This window comes from Plasmodium yoelii (assembly GCF_900002385.2).
Source record: "Plasmodium yoelii strain 17X genome assembly, chromosome: 9".
NCBI lineage: Eukaryota > Apicomplexa > Aconoidasida > Haemosporida > Plasmodiidae > Plasmodium > Plasmodium yoelii.
The window spans coordinates 1,801,404-1,817,846 of record NC_036181.2 but is presented as its reverse complement, the minus strand read 5'-3'; the positions used below and the strand labels follow the sequence as shown (position 1 = coordinate 1,817,846).

The 16,443-nt window shown below is 22.7% G+C and overlaps 4 protein-coding genes and 2 non-coding genes across 6 annotated transcripts; 2 read left to right on the top strand and 4 right to left on the bottom strand.

The window, feature by feature from the left end:
• Positions 1 to 578: 578 nt before the first annotated feature.
• PY17X_0946400 (fam-b protein) lies at positions 579 to 1,220 on the bottom strand (the record flags this gene model as incomplete). The annotated part of the gene is made up of 1 exon (XM_022956119.1): positions 579 to 1,220. One exon carries the CDS (start codon positions 1,218 to 1,220, stop codon positions 579 to 581), a length of 642 nt encoding a protein of 213 aa, XP_022812298.1.
• Positions 1,221 to 2,893: 1,673 nt separating this feature from the next.
• Positions 2,894 to 3,574, bottom strand: PY17X_0946300 (acidic ribosomal protein P1; the record flags this gene model as incomplete). Its single annotated transcript, XM_722645.2, has 2 exons — positions 2,894 to 3,053; positions 3,375 to 3,574. The coding sequence occupies 2 exons, from the start codon at positions 3,572 to 3,574 to the stop codon at positions 2,894 to 2,896; spliced, it is 360 nt and encodes a 119-aa protein (XP_727738.1).
• Positions 3,575 to 6,165: 2,591 nt separating this feature from the next.
• On the top strand, positions 6,166 to 6,237 carry PY17X_0946200. The gene has a single exon. It is a non-coding gene; the product is annotated as a tRNA-Gly (tRNA).
• A 533-nt stretch (positions 6,238 to 6,770) lies between these two features.
• Positions 6,771 to 6,854, bottom strand: PY17X_0946100. The gene has a single exon. It is a non-coding gene; the product is annotated as a tRNA-Leu (tRNA).
• Positions 6,855 to 7,507: 653 nt separating this feature from the next.
• On the top strand, positions 7,508 to 11,551 carry PY17X_0946000 (uncharacterized protein; the record flags this gene model as incomplete). The annotated part of the gene is made up of 1 exon (XM_722550.2): positions 7,508 to 11,551. One exon carries the CDS (start codon positions 7,508 to 7,510, stop codon positions 11,549 to 11,551), a length of 4,044 nt encoding a protein of 1,347 aa, XP_727643.2.
• Positions 11,552 to 11,941: 390 nt separating this feature from the next.
• Positions 11,942 to 15,504, bottom strand: PY17X_0945900 (CPW-WPC family protein; the record flags this gene model as incomplete). Its single annotated transcript, XM_022956118.1, has 13 exons — positions 11,942 to 12,490; positions 12,700 to 12,803; positions 12,952 to 12,981; positions 13,195 to 13,222; positions 13,384 to 13,394; positions 13,524 to 13,569; positions 13,693 to 13,723; positions 13,861 to 13,963; positions 14,099 to 14,184; positions 14,291 to 14,506; positions 14,636 to 14,660; positions 14,812 to 14,840; positions 15,005 to 15,504. 13 exons carry the CDS (start codon positions 15,502 to 15,504, stop codon positions 11,942 to 11,944), a joined length of 1,758 nt encoding a protein of 585 aa, XP_022812297.1.
• Positions 15,505 to 16,443: the final 939 nt, after the last annotated feature.

The window sequence follows — 16,443 nt, the reverse complement described above, 5'->3', positions numbered from 1 at the left end:
CAAATTTAAACTTAGCTTCTAGGATAAAAAATATGGCGTAGTACATTTTTTTCTAGTAAATTATTACTTATATATATTTAAAAAAATACTACTCCAGTAAGCATTACCAAACTTTAAAAAACACAATAAAAACAAAATAAATAGTTCAAAACATGAAACCAAGCCTATATAGATAGGTATTGAATATGTTTATAATCCTATTGATAGATATATTTAAAATTATTTTTTTAAAGAAATATAAAATATAATTATACAAAGTTAGAAATTCCTTAAAATGGATAAATTAAAATTTGCATTAAATAAACAATTGTATATACATAAAAATATATGGAAATCATCTCGTAAAAATGCCAAGACAAATCCATTATATATTTAAATAATTTTATAACAAATAATTGTAACAAAACAAATTATCTAAAGCATACTTTTTTGTTTTATAAAATATAAACAGGTGCAGTTTCGATGCCATAAATATCCAAATATTTTACTTTTGTATTATCTGGAAGAATTGCTATTAAATTTTACAAATATTATTTTTAATTATTTAAACAAATATAATAAAACATAATAAAGAATGACTATTTTATCATGCGTGATTTTTTTTTGAATAACTTTCTGAGTTTCCATAGCTTCTTAATGGTGTATTTCGCTTTCGGTAATAATAAAATAACCAATGGTATTGCTAACCCTCCTGAAAATAAACACATTAATGTAACTGCAAATAGTAATACATGATTCTTCATGAAATCTTTGTACGTTTCATTAAAGCTTGAATCACACTTGACTACAGCATAACTACTTCCTGAAATAACTTCATTATATTTATTTCCAAAGTAATTATTATCTACATTCAAGATATTTTCACTATGTTTCAGTTCTTTTAAATCTTCAATTCTCGATACAAGGAGATGAATATCCTTTTTTATTATCCTTTTATCTACATTTGATTCCACTGATAGTTCATATTCCCCATTATCATCGTTTCCTTTTTTCGATATTTCTAATTTGCTCGCAATTTCATTAATGCATTCTTTCACTTCATTTTCTATATCTTTTAATTCTGATAATATATCAATATATTTAGAATCCTTTGGGCTCAATTTTATAGTTTTATTAGTATATATTTTTTCTTCTTCACCACAATTGCCCCCATCATGCTTATCTAAAATGCTCAAAGTAGAATCATAAAAATCATTTATGCTGAAATTAGTTTCTTGCATATGTTAGAACCTATTATTTCTAAAATTTATTGAATTTTTTTGAGAATTATATTCTTCTCTTATATCGTATTAATACTTCAAAGAAATAAAATTTATATTACCATGGTTTAATATATTTACATAACATTAAGCTTATAGTTTCTTACATTTAACGTAAATCTTTTATAAATACATATAATAATAATAATAATAATAATAACAATATTAGTAATAATAATACTCATAATAATATTAGTAATAATACATAAATAATAATAATAACAATAATAATAATACTAATAATAATACTAATAATAGTAATAATAATAATAGTAATAATAGTAATAATAATAATAATAGTAATAATAATAATAATAGTAATAATAGTAATAATAGTAATAATAATAATAGTAATAATAATAGTAATAATAATAATATAGAGGTTATGTAAAATTAGCATATAAATGAAGAAAATAACATGTGCTCAATTAGCCAAAGGAAATAGCTTAGATTTTTAGCATATCCCAAAGAACCGATAATAATTCACAACATTATTTAAAATATCGGATGTGGTAATTTTTAACTTGATTTATTTATTTATTAAATAAATTTATTGTATATAGGATGCAAATATGCCTTGATATTCATTCTCAAAATAACTATATTTATTATTTTGTATATTATAAGATTTATGAATATATTAATATACATATAAGGTGCTATTATATTCATTCAAAATAAAATAATATTACAATTTATATTTTAATCATCATTTGAATTCACCACATAAAAAGCTATACTAAAACGACTTCAGCATGCGCTATATATATATATATAATATAGATATATAGATATGTTATTTACTTATCATATATCTTTCCTTAAAATTAAATATACACAACTACATATAAATGCACGTTTTAATATTTATAAGCACTTTTATAAGATAAAAATTGTATTTCGTCACTTTCAGTAGTATATAAACAGTTTGTTGTTATTTATCATCCATTTTTTTGTGACCATTTAATTAGGAATAAAAAGTATATTTTTTCTAACGATGTATTATTTTTTGATGACATTTAATGTTTTACTTTAATAAATGTGATATATATTTCTATATTTTTGCTATTTTATTACGGAGCGTATTATTGTTCTAAAAAAACGGGATAGACGTATGAAATCATTTTTCATCCTCATAAGTTACACACAGTTTTCGATATATTAACTTATAATAAACAATTTGTATTTTTTTATAACTTACTATTACATTTGAATATAAAAAAACGTCAAATGCAATAAAACATTACCATTGTTTATTTATTATAAAAAATTTTAACATATGCTTATAGCACACATATAATCTTTTCGTTTTTTTCAATATTTTAATTATACATAAAAATAATATGCATAATGTAAAAGTTTTGTCGCGTTTTACTTTACAATAATGATAATATATTTTTTTTTACTTCCTCAAAGTTTTAAAAAATTAATATAATAAAAAAAATTATATAATATATATGTAATTACATTTACATAAAATATGCAAATGGACATACTTTCTTTTCTATTTATAAAAATGTGGAAGAAAAAATACATACTGTTATTATTACATAATAAATACATTAAGAGCCTTTCTTCTACAAACTTAGAGTCCTATTTTCCTAAATCCTTTCCTATTATATTTTGTAATAAGTCTAACCGAATAATGAAAAACCTAAATCATCTTCTTCTTCTTCCTCTTCTACTTTCTCTTCTTTTTTAGAGTCCTTTTTGCCATCATCAGCATTTTCAGTGGCAACTTGTGCTGCAGCTGCTGGAGCACCTCCACCAACACTTAAGTTGCTTAATAATCCTCTGCAAAAAATAAGAATATCATATATAAATTTATATTAAAACGGATACATATGTATACAAAATTATGTAATATGTCACACGGAAATAATGCTCTATTCCTTTACGATATAATTATAATATATGCACAATACATAATATGCTCAATATATTACATCCAAGGGATATACATATATTAAGCTTCTAATTATAATATATAATACACATGCAAATACATATACTCCATAATACTTCAAGAGCAATGAAACCTTCGTTATATACATATACATTCATAAATAATCACTATATATATAATTTTCTTTTCCCCTATATTCTTCTACTTACTCAATATCTTTTCCTTTTAATGCCTTTTCAAAAAGCATTGGTAAGTATGGTAAAACTGTATTGTTTGATTTTTTAATAAGCTTTACAATATTTTCATTAGTTATGCTCATTTTTTCTTCATGTAATATTAAGGCTGCGTAGGTACATAAAAGTTCCTGTTTTTCGCATTCAGGTAATTCTGCTACTGGGATGGCTGCCATTTTCTGCTGTTTATATAATTAAATTTTTGGAAAATAATAATATTTTGAAATTCAATGAAATATATTTAATTAAAAAAAATTTATGTTGTAATAATTACATATGCTCTATAATTGTAAATATTTATAATTTTTTTTTTTAAAAAAAATTACATTATATAAAAAAATTTAAAACTTATTTTTTATATATGCATATAATGATTATTATATATAATATTCCTCTTAAAGATATAATACCATATTTATGAAGAAATAAAAATAATGCATTTTAATGTACATATATATATTAAATTAATACGCTTTATATAAAAAATAAATAAAATAAAATAAAAAGTACGCGTTGCATAAATATTATATTAGTGTATCAAAGAGGTTATATTTTTCAAGTGCTATACTATGTTATTATGTAAGCAATTACATAAATATAGATACATCGCCGATTAACCCAAGCAATATATTATTCAAAATGTTTGGAAATATTTTTGGAGTTTTAGTTAAACATTAATATTATTATATTAAGTCATATAAAACAATTATAGATAATATCACGCATATATGTTAATAATTAATATACTAATTATCAAAGCCTTATCCCAATATATTTCAGGTTTATATTAAAAAATATGTCATCATTTTTTTATTTTATATATTAACCTAATTTCCTATTTTTTTTTTTTTTTGCATTTTTATTTATTTTTACGAATAAAATGAATAATATAAAAACATTATAATACAAATTACAAAAAAATATGTAAAATAAATTGAATAATTTTGTTAGATGTTTTTTTAACTGGTACAAATGAATTATTTATGTTTTTATTAAAAAGTGTCATTAATAATTTAACATAAAACGAATAAAATAATTAGGAACCATACATACATTTTTTGTTCGCAAATTTTATATTTTGCATATTGTATTTAACATTATATTATATATTAATTATAATGCGCTATAAACTGATATAACTAATTATGAGGCTTTTAATATCCATAAAACTGTTTATTAAAATTCAAAAATAACACAACTCGTAATGTCTCTTGTAAACTTCAACGTTATTTTAAACATATTGGATAATTAAAATGTGTTGGTATTCATATATGTATCGCATATCAGATTAAATCGCGTATTAGTTTTGTATATTATTGCTAAATAAATTACTATAACTATTTTTCTTATTTGTTTCCATATATCATATTTATTACAACAAAATAACAGCCATATGCAAACATATTTAAACCTTTACAAGGAAAGCACATCGTGCTAATTAGTTATATTTTCTTATACCGACTATTAAGCTTACACATAAAGCTAAAAATAAAAACCATAATTTCTATTTTATGGCAACTATTCGAGTTTTATAATAAATTGAAATCAAATAAAATTATAATTAAATGATTATAATACATCGTTGCCTATTGAAATAGTTTTTCACTAGTCTAACTTATAAAAATATATATATAGCAATACTAAGTTATTATTACTTAATTTTTTGATATGCTACATATGAAGGATAAATCTAATTTATAATTTTTTTTTCGTAATATTTTGTATATATTAATACAACATTAATGATTAATGCATTTTTTGGGAAAATAAAAATAATACGAGACGTATAAAATATTAATTGCATATTTTCCCTTTTTTTAAGAATAAATATTTCATAATGCCTATATTATAAAATTTTAATACCATAAGTTTCCATCCTTTAATTTATTATAACCCATATATCATACTATTCATATATTTTACCTTTGATTTACATATGTGATTTGAATTAACGAAAATATGATATAAAAAATATATATATTACAAAGTTTATGTATTATTCTCAACCCTTTATTCATATCATCCTTTTCAAATTGTCTATTTTAATGATTTTATTAATTTGCTAAAAAAAATTCACACCTTTGTTTATAATATGGATATGTGCAACATCACAGAAATGTATTTTTATTTCTAGAAAAATATAATTCATAATATAAAAATTCTTAATATTTTTATTATATATCATTCAAATATAATAATTGTAATATTGACTTTTTAATATACTCTTATATTTTTTTAGCTTTATTAAAATACATACTCATTTATCAAAGGAGGTATACCACATGTGTGTATACATGCAATATGTACTTGTGATTAGTTTCAAATAACATTTAATTTTATAATTAATATGTAAATCATTTATGTAAATACAGTGGATATAATTAAAGTTATATCAAAACTATTACAACTAAAAAATTAAGAAATTAAGAAATTAAGAAATATTCCAATGAAACAACTTTTTCTTGTTTTAATATTTAATATATTTCTAAATAACAGAAATATATTTTTTATGAGTATAACTAATAACAAAAAATATTCTTCTTTGAATATACAGTTTTTCTAAATACATGGAATATTATTAAATACAAATATAGGATGATATTATACATCATTAATTAAACTGTTTACAAATATGTATGCTTAAGAGTTTAGAAATATTATATTTTGTTGCAAATATTAAAAATTTTGTACCTATATAATAAAAATTAACCCCGTTATATTTATATATATATACTTATGATAAAATCACTAATATTTAGTAATTGTAGCGTCAATAGTCTAACGGCCATGATACCTGCCTTCCAAGCAGGTGACCCGGGTTCGACTCCCGGTTGACGCAAATAAAAATATAATTTTTTCTTTATGTTTTTTTTCCATTTCATTTTTTTATTAACACATGAATGAATTATTAATTTATACAAAATAACGAAATCAAAAAAAAATTCAAAAGGTTAAAGTTTATTATATTTTCTACATATCACTAAAAACCCATTTTATAAAGTACTCTAAGAAATTTATCAGTTACCATGCATATCGGCATAATATTTCCCTTGTATGTATTATTGTTATATCATGGGTAAACATTTCACATAATATTCGACATGGGATATAGCCTACTACCTTTAAAATAATATTATGCACATATAATGAATGTTAATAAACGTAATATGCATATAATTTTATTACTTGTTAATAAATGTATAAATCGAAATAAACTTTACTATCATTTTTTTTACAAATATAAAATAGTCATAATATTATTATCATTATTTTTAAACATAAAATAACATATTACTCATTGTTCATAATTACTATTTATAATATGTTTTAATTATATATATAGAAAATTAAAAGATTTTAATTTATTTAAAATGCACGAAATGGGGTTCGAACCCATGCGAACTTACGTTCATCAGATCTTGAGTCTGACGCTTTAGACCACTCAGCCATCCGTGCTTAGTTTAGTATTACATGCTTTAAAATTATTAATAAAATTATTTTAATCTATACAATAAAGATATTTTCATATATATATAATATTATATATTTATTATTTTTTAAAATGATTACATTTTTATTTTTTATTATATTTCTCCATTATATATATTTTTTGTTCTTTTTCCCATTCACCATTAAAATAAACCCATTTTAAATTATTTTTGTTAGTTTTTTTTGTTATGTTTCTATAATAATTTGTAACCCTGTAATGCATACCATTTTTCAGTATTATCCATCTTTATTTTTAGTATTCTTATTATTTTTTGTTTTTTTCAAAGTGAAAAATATTTTTTAAATTATTTAATTTCGTAAATTTAGCAATATTTTGAGCTTTATTTTTAAGATGCCTATACGTAGAAATACAATAAATAACTGACCCATATATGCATATATATACATGGGAATGTATCACTTTTCATTTTATATTAATTAATATTTCAATTATATTTGACTATCAAAGTAAAGTGTGAAAATGATACAATATATTAAATTACTTCAGTAAGCACACATCTGTGTATTTATCCCCCGTCTCCACCAAAAATATTATACACTTTCTTTTGGATAGCTTTAATGCTACATTTATTTTAATTTTTTTATAATAAAACGAAAATATGCCTAATATAACTCTACTAAAATGTATGCTTGTTTTCTTGCTATTAAATAATTATTTCATAAATCATTTTAATTGTGCCAATTGTAAAAACTTGAATACTTTATGCATACACAATACGAGTCTTAGAAAAACGGTAGAAGTAAAAAGAAAAGAAGCAACGAAAAATCAAGTAAAAAAAGCAGAAGTAAATAAATCAGATAAATTAAATGTTCAATGTAGTCCCCCACAAAACATATATTTATCTGATCGATCAGAAGATAAATATTATCTTAATAAAAACAAAAACAAGACTCAGATAATTCATTTTGGTAATGCCCTTCATGAAAAATATGAAAACTTACCAATAGCAAATAATAATTATAATGAAATAATTATATCTAAATATAATACAAAGAATAAAGAAAATGCAGAGAAAGATCTATACACAAAGCACATAAACAAAAGACGCCACATTAATGGAAATCCGATAAATTTTAAAGTTTTAACAAGTTTATATAAATGGATTAACTCAAAAAATTTACGCAAACATATACAATTAAAAACTACAAAATTAGATAAGAAATCACCCCTTTATATGAGCATATATAGCAATTATGGTCTTACAAAACCCAAATTACTTTTTATTAATTACTTATCAACAAAATATAAGAATAATGGGAAAAATAAATACGTGAAAAAGTATCTTAGAAAATATGAAGAATTGTATGAAAAATATACACCTGAATTAGATGAACAAAATGATACCGATGTAATATCACAAAATAACCGAGAACCCATGTCGAATTATTCCATTGATGATTTTTTAATACAAAATAAAAACAAAAATTATAAAGTAACATTAGTCTATGATTATATATCAAACTTACATAACAATGAATATCAAAATGTTGAAAGTGTAAATAATTTTATAAAAAATAATGAATTATTTGATATAAATGAATGGAAAAAAAATAATAAACCATATTTAATATATAAATATAAATACAAATATAAAAATCCAATAAATAAACAAATCCAGTTTTATGAATATGATTATTGTATTCCTAAATTAATAACATATGAAGAAGATATATCTACTGAACCCAAATTTGTATCACCTAATCTTAATTATACAAAATGTTATAATAATTCACCTATAAATTTTTTAACAACTAGTGGATTTAGTAGTCGTAATATTGATACATTTGGTAAAGATCGAAATAAAATATATTCATTTAATACTCCAACAGATGTTAAAAGAAATATATACTTTAACGATTTGATCAAAATATCCTCTTCTTACAACCAACACTTTTTTCACAATCTTAACTTTTTATTAAATTTGTACACACTACAAATACTTATAAGGGACAAAACTGCTATAGAAACAGATTATATAATTGACAAATTTGATCAGCTAAAGGATAAACTAATACAATTAAATACTCACAATTCCCTCAAACACAATAATAATAATAATAATAATAATAATAATACCGAACCATCTTCACAAAAATATGAAAAAGGGAATTCTCAGGATAGTGATTCATTTATAAATTCTCATTCTAAAACAGACCAAGCTACTTCTCAAAATTCTGATTGCCATTATGAGGATGTAAATTCCCCACAAACTTCTGTCAACTTTGAAGATAATATTAAAATTAATGGGGAAATTTCCTCTGATGAAAATTTTGAAAAAAATGAAAATACAAAGAACGAGATTAATGATAATTACGACAATGAACTGGATAGAGAAATATCACGTCATCTTACTCATAAAAAAAGCTTATTTGACGATAAAATTCAAATTTTTAAAAATAAATATAATGAAAATATTTTAGAAGATACGGATTTTATTAAATTATGGAAATATGATCAAAATGGAGAAATAATTGAAGCACTTAATCAAGTACCTGTACCAAAAATCTATCTAAATATTGATGCCCCCAAATATTGTTTATGGAAAATTTTACAAAATTCTGGAAAAAATGCATATAGTGAAATCCCAACACCTAATAGAAAATTAGAAGCATGGAGGCAACAAGTAAATTTAAAATCTTTTTATAAACAAAACTTTGACACAAGTATAAGTTTAAGAAATATTTCAAAAGAAGAGTTATCTAATTTCAAAATGAAAATAGTAGAGTCAACAAATCAGAGTGAAAAACACCATTCTGATCAATCCACTCAAATAAATTATCAGGAGCACGGAAAAGATAATCCTCAAGATGTTGACAAGGATAATCCAAACTTTACCAATGATATTAACAATGAAAAAACACATAAAAAGAATTCTGAATCCGACATTTTCCAAACAGATAAAATAACATCTAATGTGTCAACTGATGAAAAAGGAGAAACACAATATGATGTTAAGGGAAATAATTTAGATACTGAAACCAATGATGAACAATCAAAAGTAAATAAATTGAAAGAAAAACATAAAAAGGCATTTTATACTCTTGTTGTAAGGGATGGAATAATTGACGAAATATTATCCGATGATATAAGCATTTTAAAAAAGTTAAATCAAGAACTTAAAGAAAAAAATGAGTTGAATAAAGAAAAAAGTAACGATTTAAATGCCACAGAACAACGTGGAAATGAACAAATTGGTCCAAATGGTGAAAAAAGAACAACGTCAAAAATATTCGTAGGTAGTTTTTTTAATATAAAAGACCCAGAAGTCGAATATTTGATAAATAAAGAATTATATTTCATACCAGAACACACAAACTGGTATAAAAAAAATACTCAGCCATTTGTTCGAGGTCAAATCGGAAAACAATCTAGAAAATTTGATAATGATTACCCAATTTATGATTATAGAAAAAGTGATTTTGGTATGGCTAAATTTTCTGCATTAAACTTAGCCTCAATTAAAGATTGCGCAGTTCTTTATCTAGATAAAGATGTAGATTTGAGCGATAAATTTTTTCATATTATATTTATATCCACTTCAAAAAATGAAGATGAAAATTTGAAAAACGATCAATCTTATGTAGTTTATGAAAATATTCCAACTGATAAACAATCACCGAATTTGGAAAAAAAACAAACATCTGATGAAATATATAATGAAGATGAGGATCATGAAACTATCGATAATATACTTCAAAATGATCAAACCAACAATTCAAATGTAGAAATAAATCATCAAGATGATAAAGAAAATGAATCAAACTCTATCACAAATAATATTCAAAAAAATAATAATTACAAAAAAAACGAAATAACAAATTCTACACATAACCCAGTAACAAACCCGCGATTAGTCCTATATATTAAAGAAAATAGCAAAATAAATATTCACGAATCACATATATCATTAAATAATAATAATGGAGGTATGGTTAATGCCTTTTCAAGAATATATTTAGAACAAAATTCGAAGGTTAATCATATTTTATCGCAAGAATTAGGGAAAAATGTATGGTATTTTCATAATGTTTCTGTACAAAATGGAATAAATTCAAATTATAAATTTGTTGATATACTTTTGGGTAGTTTATCATCACGTGTTAATTTACAAATTGAAGGAAATCAGGGATGTAAGCAACAAAGCTATGGTTTATCTTTGTTAGAAGGTAAACAAAATATAAGTCAATATGAAATGTTTCATCATGAGCACCCTTCTATGCAAACAGATCAATTATTTAAATCTCTGGTTTCGGATACAGCACATTCAGTTTGGAGGAGTAGAGGAAGAATTGAAAGAAATGCAATAAAAGCTAAATTAAACACATTGTGTAGATCGGTTTTATTAAACCTCGGTGCTAGTGCTGTAGCTATACCAACATTAGAAATTATACCAAGTGATATAGAAGAAGCTAATCATGGAGCAACTATAAGTGATTTAGAGGAGGAACCAATTTTCTCATTAATGTCAAGAGGAATCGATACAAAGATTGCAAGACAAATTATGATGAAAGCTTTTGTAAATGAGATTCTTGAACATGTACCTGATGAAAATCTTAAAAATAAAGTTTATCAGAAAATCTTCAAATTTTCTCAAAAGTACAAAGATGAATCAAAAAAAATATTACGTATGACTAATCTATAATTATCTTATGATAAAATTATATATTCTATACAGCACATTGATGCCTATATACCTTTAAAAAAGTTGAACCCAAAATATTCGTATAAATATATATTATCGCCATACACATATGTAAATGTGTATTCCTTTTTCTTCCTAGAATATATTTTTTCTTATTTTTTAATATATTTTATTTTGTTTGCTTTATTTTTGTTTTTCTTATTTTTTAATATATTATATTTTGTTTATTACACTATATTATTTTTTTGAGTTTATAAATTTATTAGCCTTAAATGTTTTTAACTCTCATAATATTAATTAAAAAAAATTAATAACTTCCAAAAAATGTAGAAAATATTTTTTCAAACTTCATCTACATATGCACTTATATGAATACCAATTAAAAAAGAACTATTCTAAGGTGATCCATTTTTTGTTTGATATATCAGCTCCCTTGAGGATTTTTTCTATTGTACTTGGATCAATAGAAAGATCGTGCTCTGTTTGTGGAATATCTTCTTTTTCTAAATTTCGAAATTGAGCTTCACAGACTTCTTCAAAACTATACTTTTGTTCAAGAGTTAATGATAATAATTTTTGAGGTCCTTTACATGGCCCTTTATATTTCTCATTTGGATGGCACCCTCCTTTATATTCCCCTTCATTTATGTATTCAAAATTTATAGGGCATTTAAAATAATCTCTTTCTGAATTTTCAGCGCATAACCATTTTACATTACATTTTTTACTAAACATTTCTTTTTCTTTAGCATTCATATAATCAAAATGAGTTATTATTGGGCAGTTTATAAGTGGGGTATATTCCTCTGGCGCTTTACACATACCAGAGTTCATTAAATTTACCCATCCCCTTGGACATGCATATATATCATATCCGGATGTGCATTCTTTTTTACATGGCCATCCAATTCCATATTTAGACGAAAATTCTGCTCTTTGCTATATTTTTTTTTTCGTAAAAAAATGAAAAAAAATAAGGTGAAATAAATTAATTCAGCTTCGTACGCAATAAATATATATATATATGCTCAATACGAACTGATATGTATCGACTACAATTTAAAGATATACATTAGGAAGACACATGAATTATTATAATCATTCTACGAAAATTTAATTTCTTCTTTCTCTTTTTTTGTATTATTTACTTGATAAGTCATGTGACTAATTATTTCTGCATCTTCTTCTGAAATCAATCCTTTAAATTCTTCGGCAATATTGCAAATATCTTTGTCAGCATTATAAGACCATCCTGTCGTTAATGTTTGTAATTAAATATATAAAAATTCATAAAACATGTGTATACGTTATTAGCAATAAATAAAATTGAAAAATAACACATAATAAAAATAAATAATTTATCCCATTTAATTATTTTTCCATTAGTATAAAACTTTAACCTTTTGGACAAACTATTGAGTAATCCTTTTCTGCAAATAAAATTTAAAAATAGCCATAAATACATATTGAAAAATAATACTGTCCAATCGGATTATTTTTCGATTTTTGCTAATTTTTTTATTATGTCGATTTCAAATTTGCGTTTTTTAAATATTGAGACATTAATTATACCACTAACTATTATATATATATTATCAAGGCAATATATAATGTGTACACTTTCTTTTTTCTAATAAGCTTACCACAGGATTGTTCTTTACATGGCCATACCTAACCAATTCATTCAATAATTAGCACAAGAGCAAAAAATACATTGTTGCAATCATTAATATATTTGATAATTTTGTTTTCTTATTATAGTTTCTATTTTTTTGCATATTTAATATGGTTTTAACACTCATTATTAGTTACATATTATTTTTTTATAGTACCACTTTACATGCTAATAAAAAAATAAGGCAAAAATTAATTAAATAGAATAAATAAAATAGTGCAAAATATATATTATTTTCATTTTATTATATTTTTATTTCATTTATATTTTCGTGTATTTCCAATATATCAACATTACCAGAAGAAAATTCCTCCTTTTCATTTTGTGTGAAAGCATCAAAATCCTAAAAATATAAATTTCATTTTAAATCGTTAGAAATATATCCTCATACATATCATATTACATTTCAATTAGATTCATATATCTACATCACAAAAAATGTAAGAATGAACCACCAGTGTCTTACCACACTTTTACTACATCCTCCAGCATAATTCCTTCAAAAAAAATATATGTATATTATATAATAAAAAATATTTATCCAAACATGGAAAAAAATATAATAACGCCAATTATTCCCAATATTGACGTTACTATATTTGTATTAATAAATATTTTTTAAATATATGCATACTCTGGCGCTTCGCATTTTCCAGAATATATCCAATTTTCGGGACACTTTTTTGAGTAATCTCTTTCATCGTTACCACATGATTCATTAAGACATGACCAGGAAACTATAAAAAATTATACATATGTGTATCTATTTTTTATCATTTTAATTATTCGAATTTTTGTTTAACCCTTTTTAATTTGTATGTAATCTATATTCTTATTTTTTAACAAAACATATACATATAAATTAATATCACCATTACAGTCCCTTGCTATCACACTTTTTTCCTTTGCCGTTTTGGGTTCGAAAGTCATAATATGGGAACATGGTCCAGAATAATTTCTTTTAAAAATACAATTATTAGAGAAAAAAAATATATATATTCCTAGTAACTATTAAATTATTTTATGTAATATAAGCTATGTATTTTTTCTACTATTTCATATACTTAGGTGACATGCATTGGGTTTCTGATATTTGTTCCCAAACAGAAGGGCATATTTTTGAATAATCCCGCAAACATATTTTATCATGCATTATTTTTTTAGATATCCATTTTCTTTCTTCCAAATCATCAAGTAATAATTTTTCCAGAGTAACTGGAATTTTTATATCTATCAAATCGTTGCTTAAATTTGAGGGTGTCTTTGTTTCCTCATAATGGCTAAAAGCATTTTCAAAAAAAATAAATTCATACATATAGCATATACATGTCTCAGTAACTTATAATCACATTTATGATACACATATTAATTTGTTTGTTTATTTTTCTTTGATTTTTTTTCTGAATAACCTTTCCAAGTTGTCTTTTATCATGGCTAATAATTATTTAAATAGCAATGTCAATATATATAAATGGGAAAATATAATAAAATAAAAAGAATCCATATAAATATATTGTTTACAAACAAACATGCGAATTTATATCTGTATAATTTTTATTTTTGTATTTTATATATTTAAAAATACCTCCCAATTCGTATCCCATATCTATCTCTCTTTAAAGGTGTAGCAACAAATTCGAAAAAAATGCGACAAAATAAATACGACAAAATAAATACAACAAAATAAATACATTATAGGTAAATTATTAAATGGATACATAGTTGTGTAGATTTACTAAATAAAGACTAAAATTAAATACATTTTTAGAATAAATTACCGTGAATCTTCATCTTTAGTTTCTTCAGGAAGATCTTCTGCAGTTATATGCATAGCTTGTGGTAATGTTTTTTTTTGGCGTTTTTTCTTTTTTTCCTCATCTTCGATATCTTTTGTTTTTTTTGAAATACTAGCTACATTTTTAATGTTACCAATTTTTTTTTCATTCTCAATTTTTTCTTTTATTGTATTTTCATCTATTTCTTCAACGTCAGGTAAATTCAACCTTTTGGTAGTTCCATATATTATATTTGTCCCTTCACTAAATTTTTTTATTTTTCCATTTTTTTTAACAACAGTATAAGAATTAACCGTTCCATTTTTAGGCAATTCCCATATATGATTATAATTCACATCCACAAGTTTGATTGGTCTTCCTTTGTTATCTAATTGATAAACTCCACTTTCAACATTTGGATATTTTTTTTTTAAAGAAATCTTTAACCCTATAATTTTTTTAAAAATACATAAAGCTAAAAATATAATCACAATTTTTTTCATTATTCTTACTATTTTTTTGTTTTGTCACTTGCAACAACAAGGAGACATACACTTAATTAGAAAAATTTATGAGTAGCTAATTGAGAGATTGTACACATATATTATATATAAATGTTAGAACCCTTTTCGACGAATTATAAATACATTTTATTTCAAATTTACAAACTTTTCAAAATCTTTGTCTAAATATAAACAAAAAGTGTTTCTATACAAACGCCTATGCACAAAACAAGTATAAGAAATTTGCATGGAGAAAAATATATGTTTCAACAAACTTATTTTATATATCTTGAATATATCGGAAAAAATACCAAGATACAATTAAAAAATTATATTTATGATTTATTATAAATAACAATTTTCTTAAAAAAAATACAAAAAAACATATAGAAAATTATTTTATGTTTAAACATGATAATTGTGTCTTATTATATTTTTTCAGTTTTCTTTATTTTTTTTACAGATAGTTTATACATTTAAGTATGTTTTATCTATACTATAATTATGTTGTCTCTTATTATATATGTATGTACACACTCGCATATTTAAGTACATTTATTTGTGCATTTTTTTATACTTTTACAATTTTGCTTTTATTTTATCTTACATAAATTTTTTTCAATTTTTTTTTCCATAAAATTTTAAAGAATTTTACAATATATCAAGCTACTAATATGACACATTTATTTTGTTAATTCTTGAACATGCTGCATTTTTATAACAACATTTCATAGTTCATTCAAATTTTTTTCATGTTTTAATGACACTAAAATTGAAAAATAAATAAGCAAAACCAATATAGCTAATTCATTTTTTGTTAAATTACAACGATGGCAATGAACAGAAATGGAAAATAAAACAAAGTTTCATCCTTTTATGTATCTGCAATGTAAATATATCAAGCCGATCTTTAATACACACGCATTTAAAACCTATTAA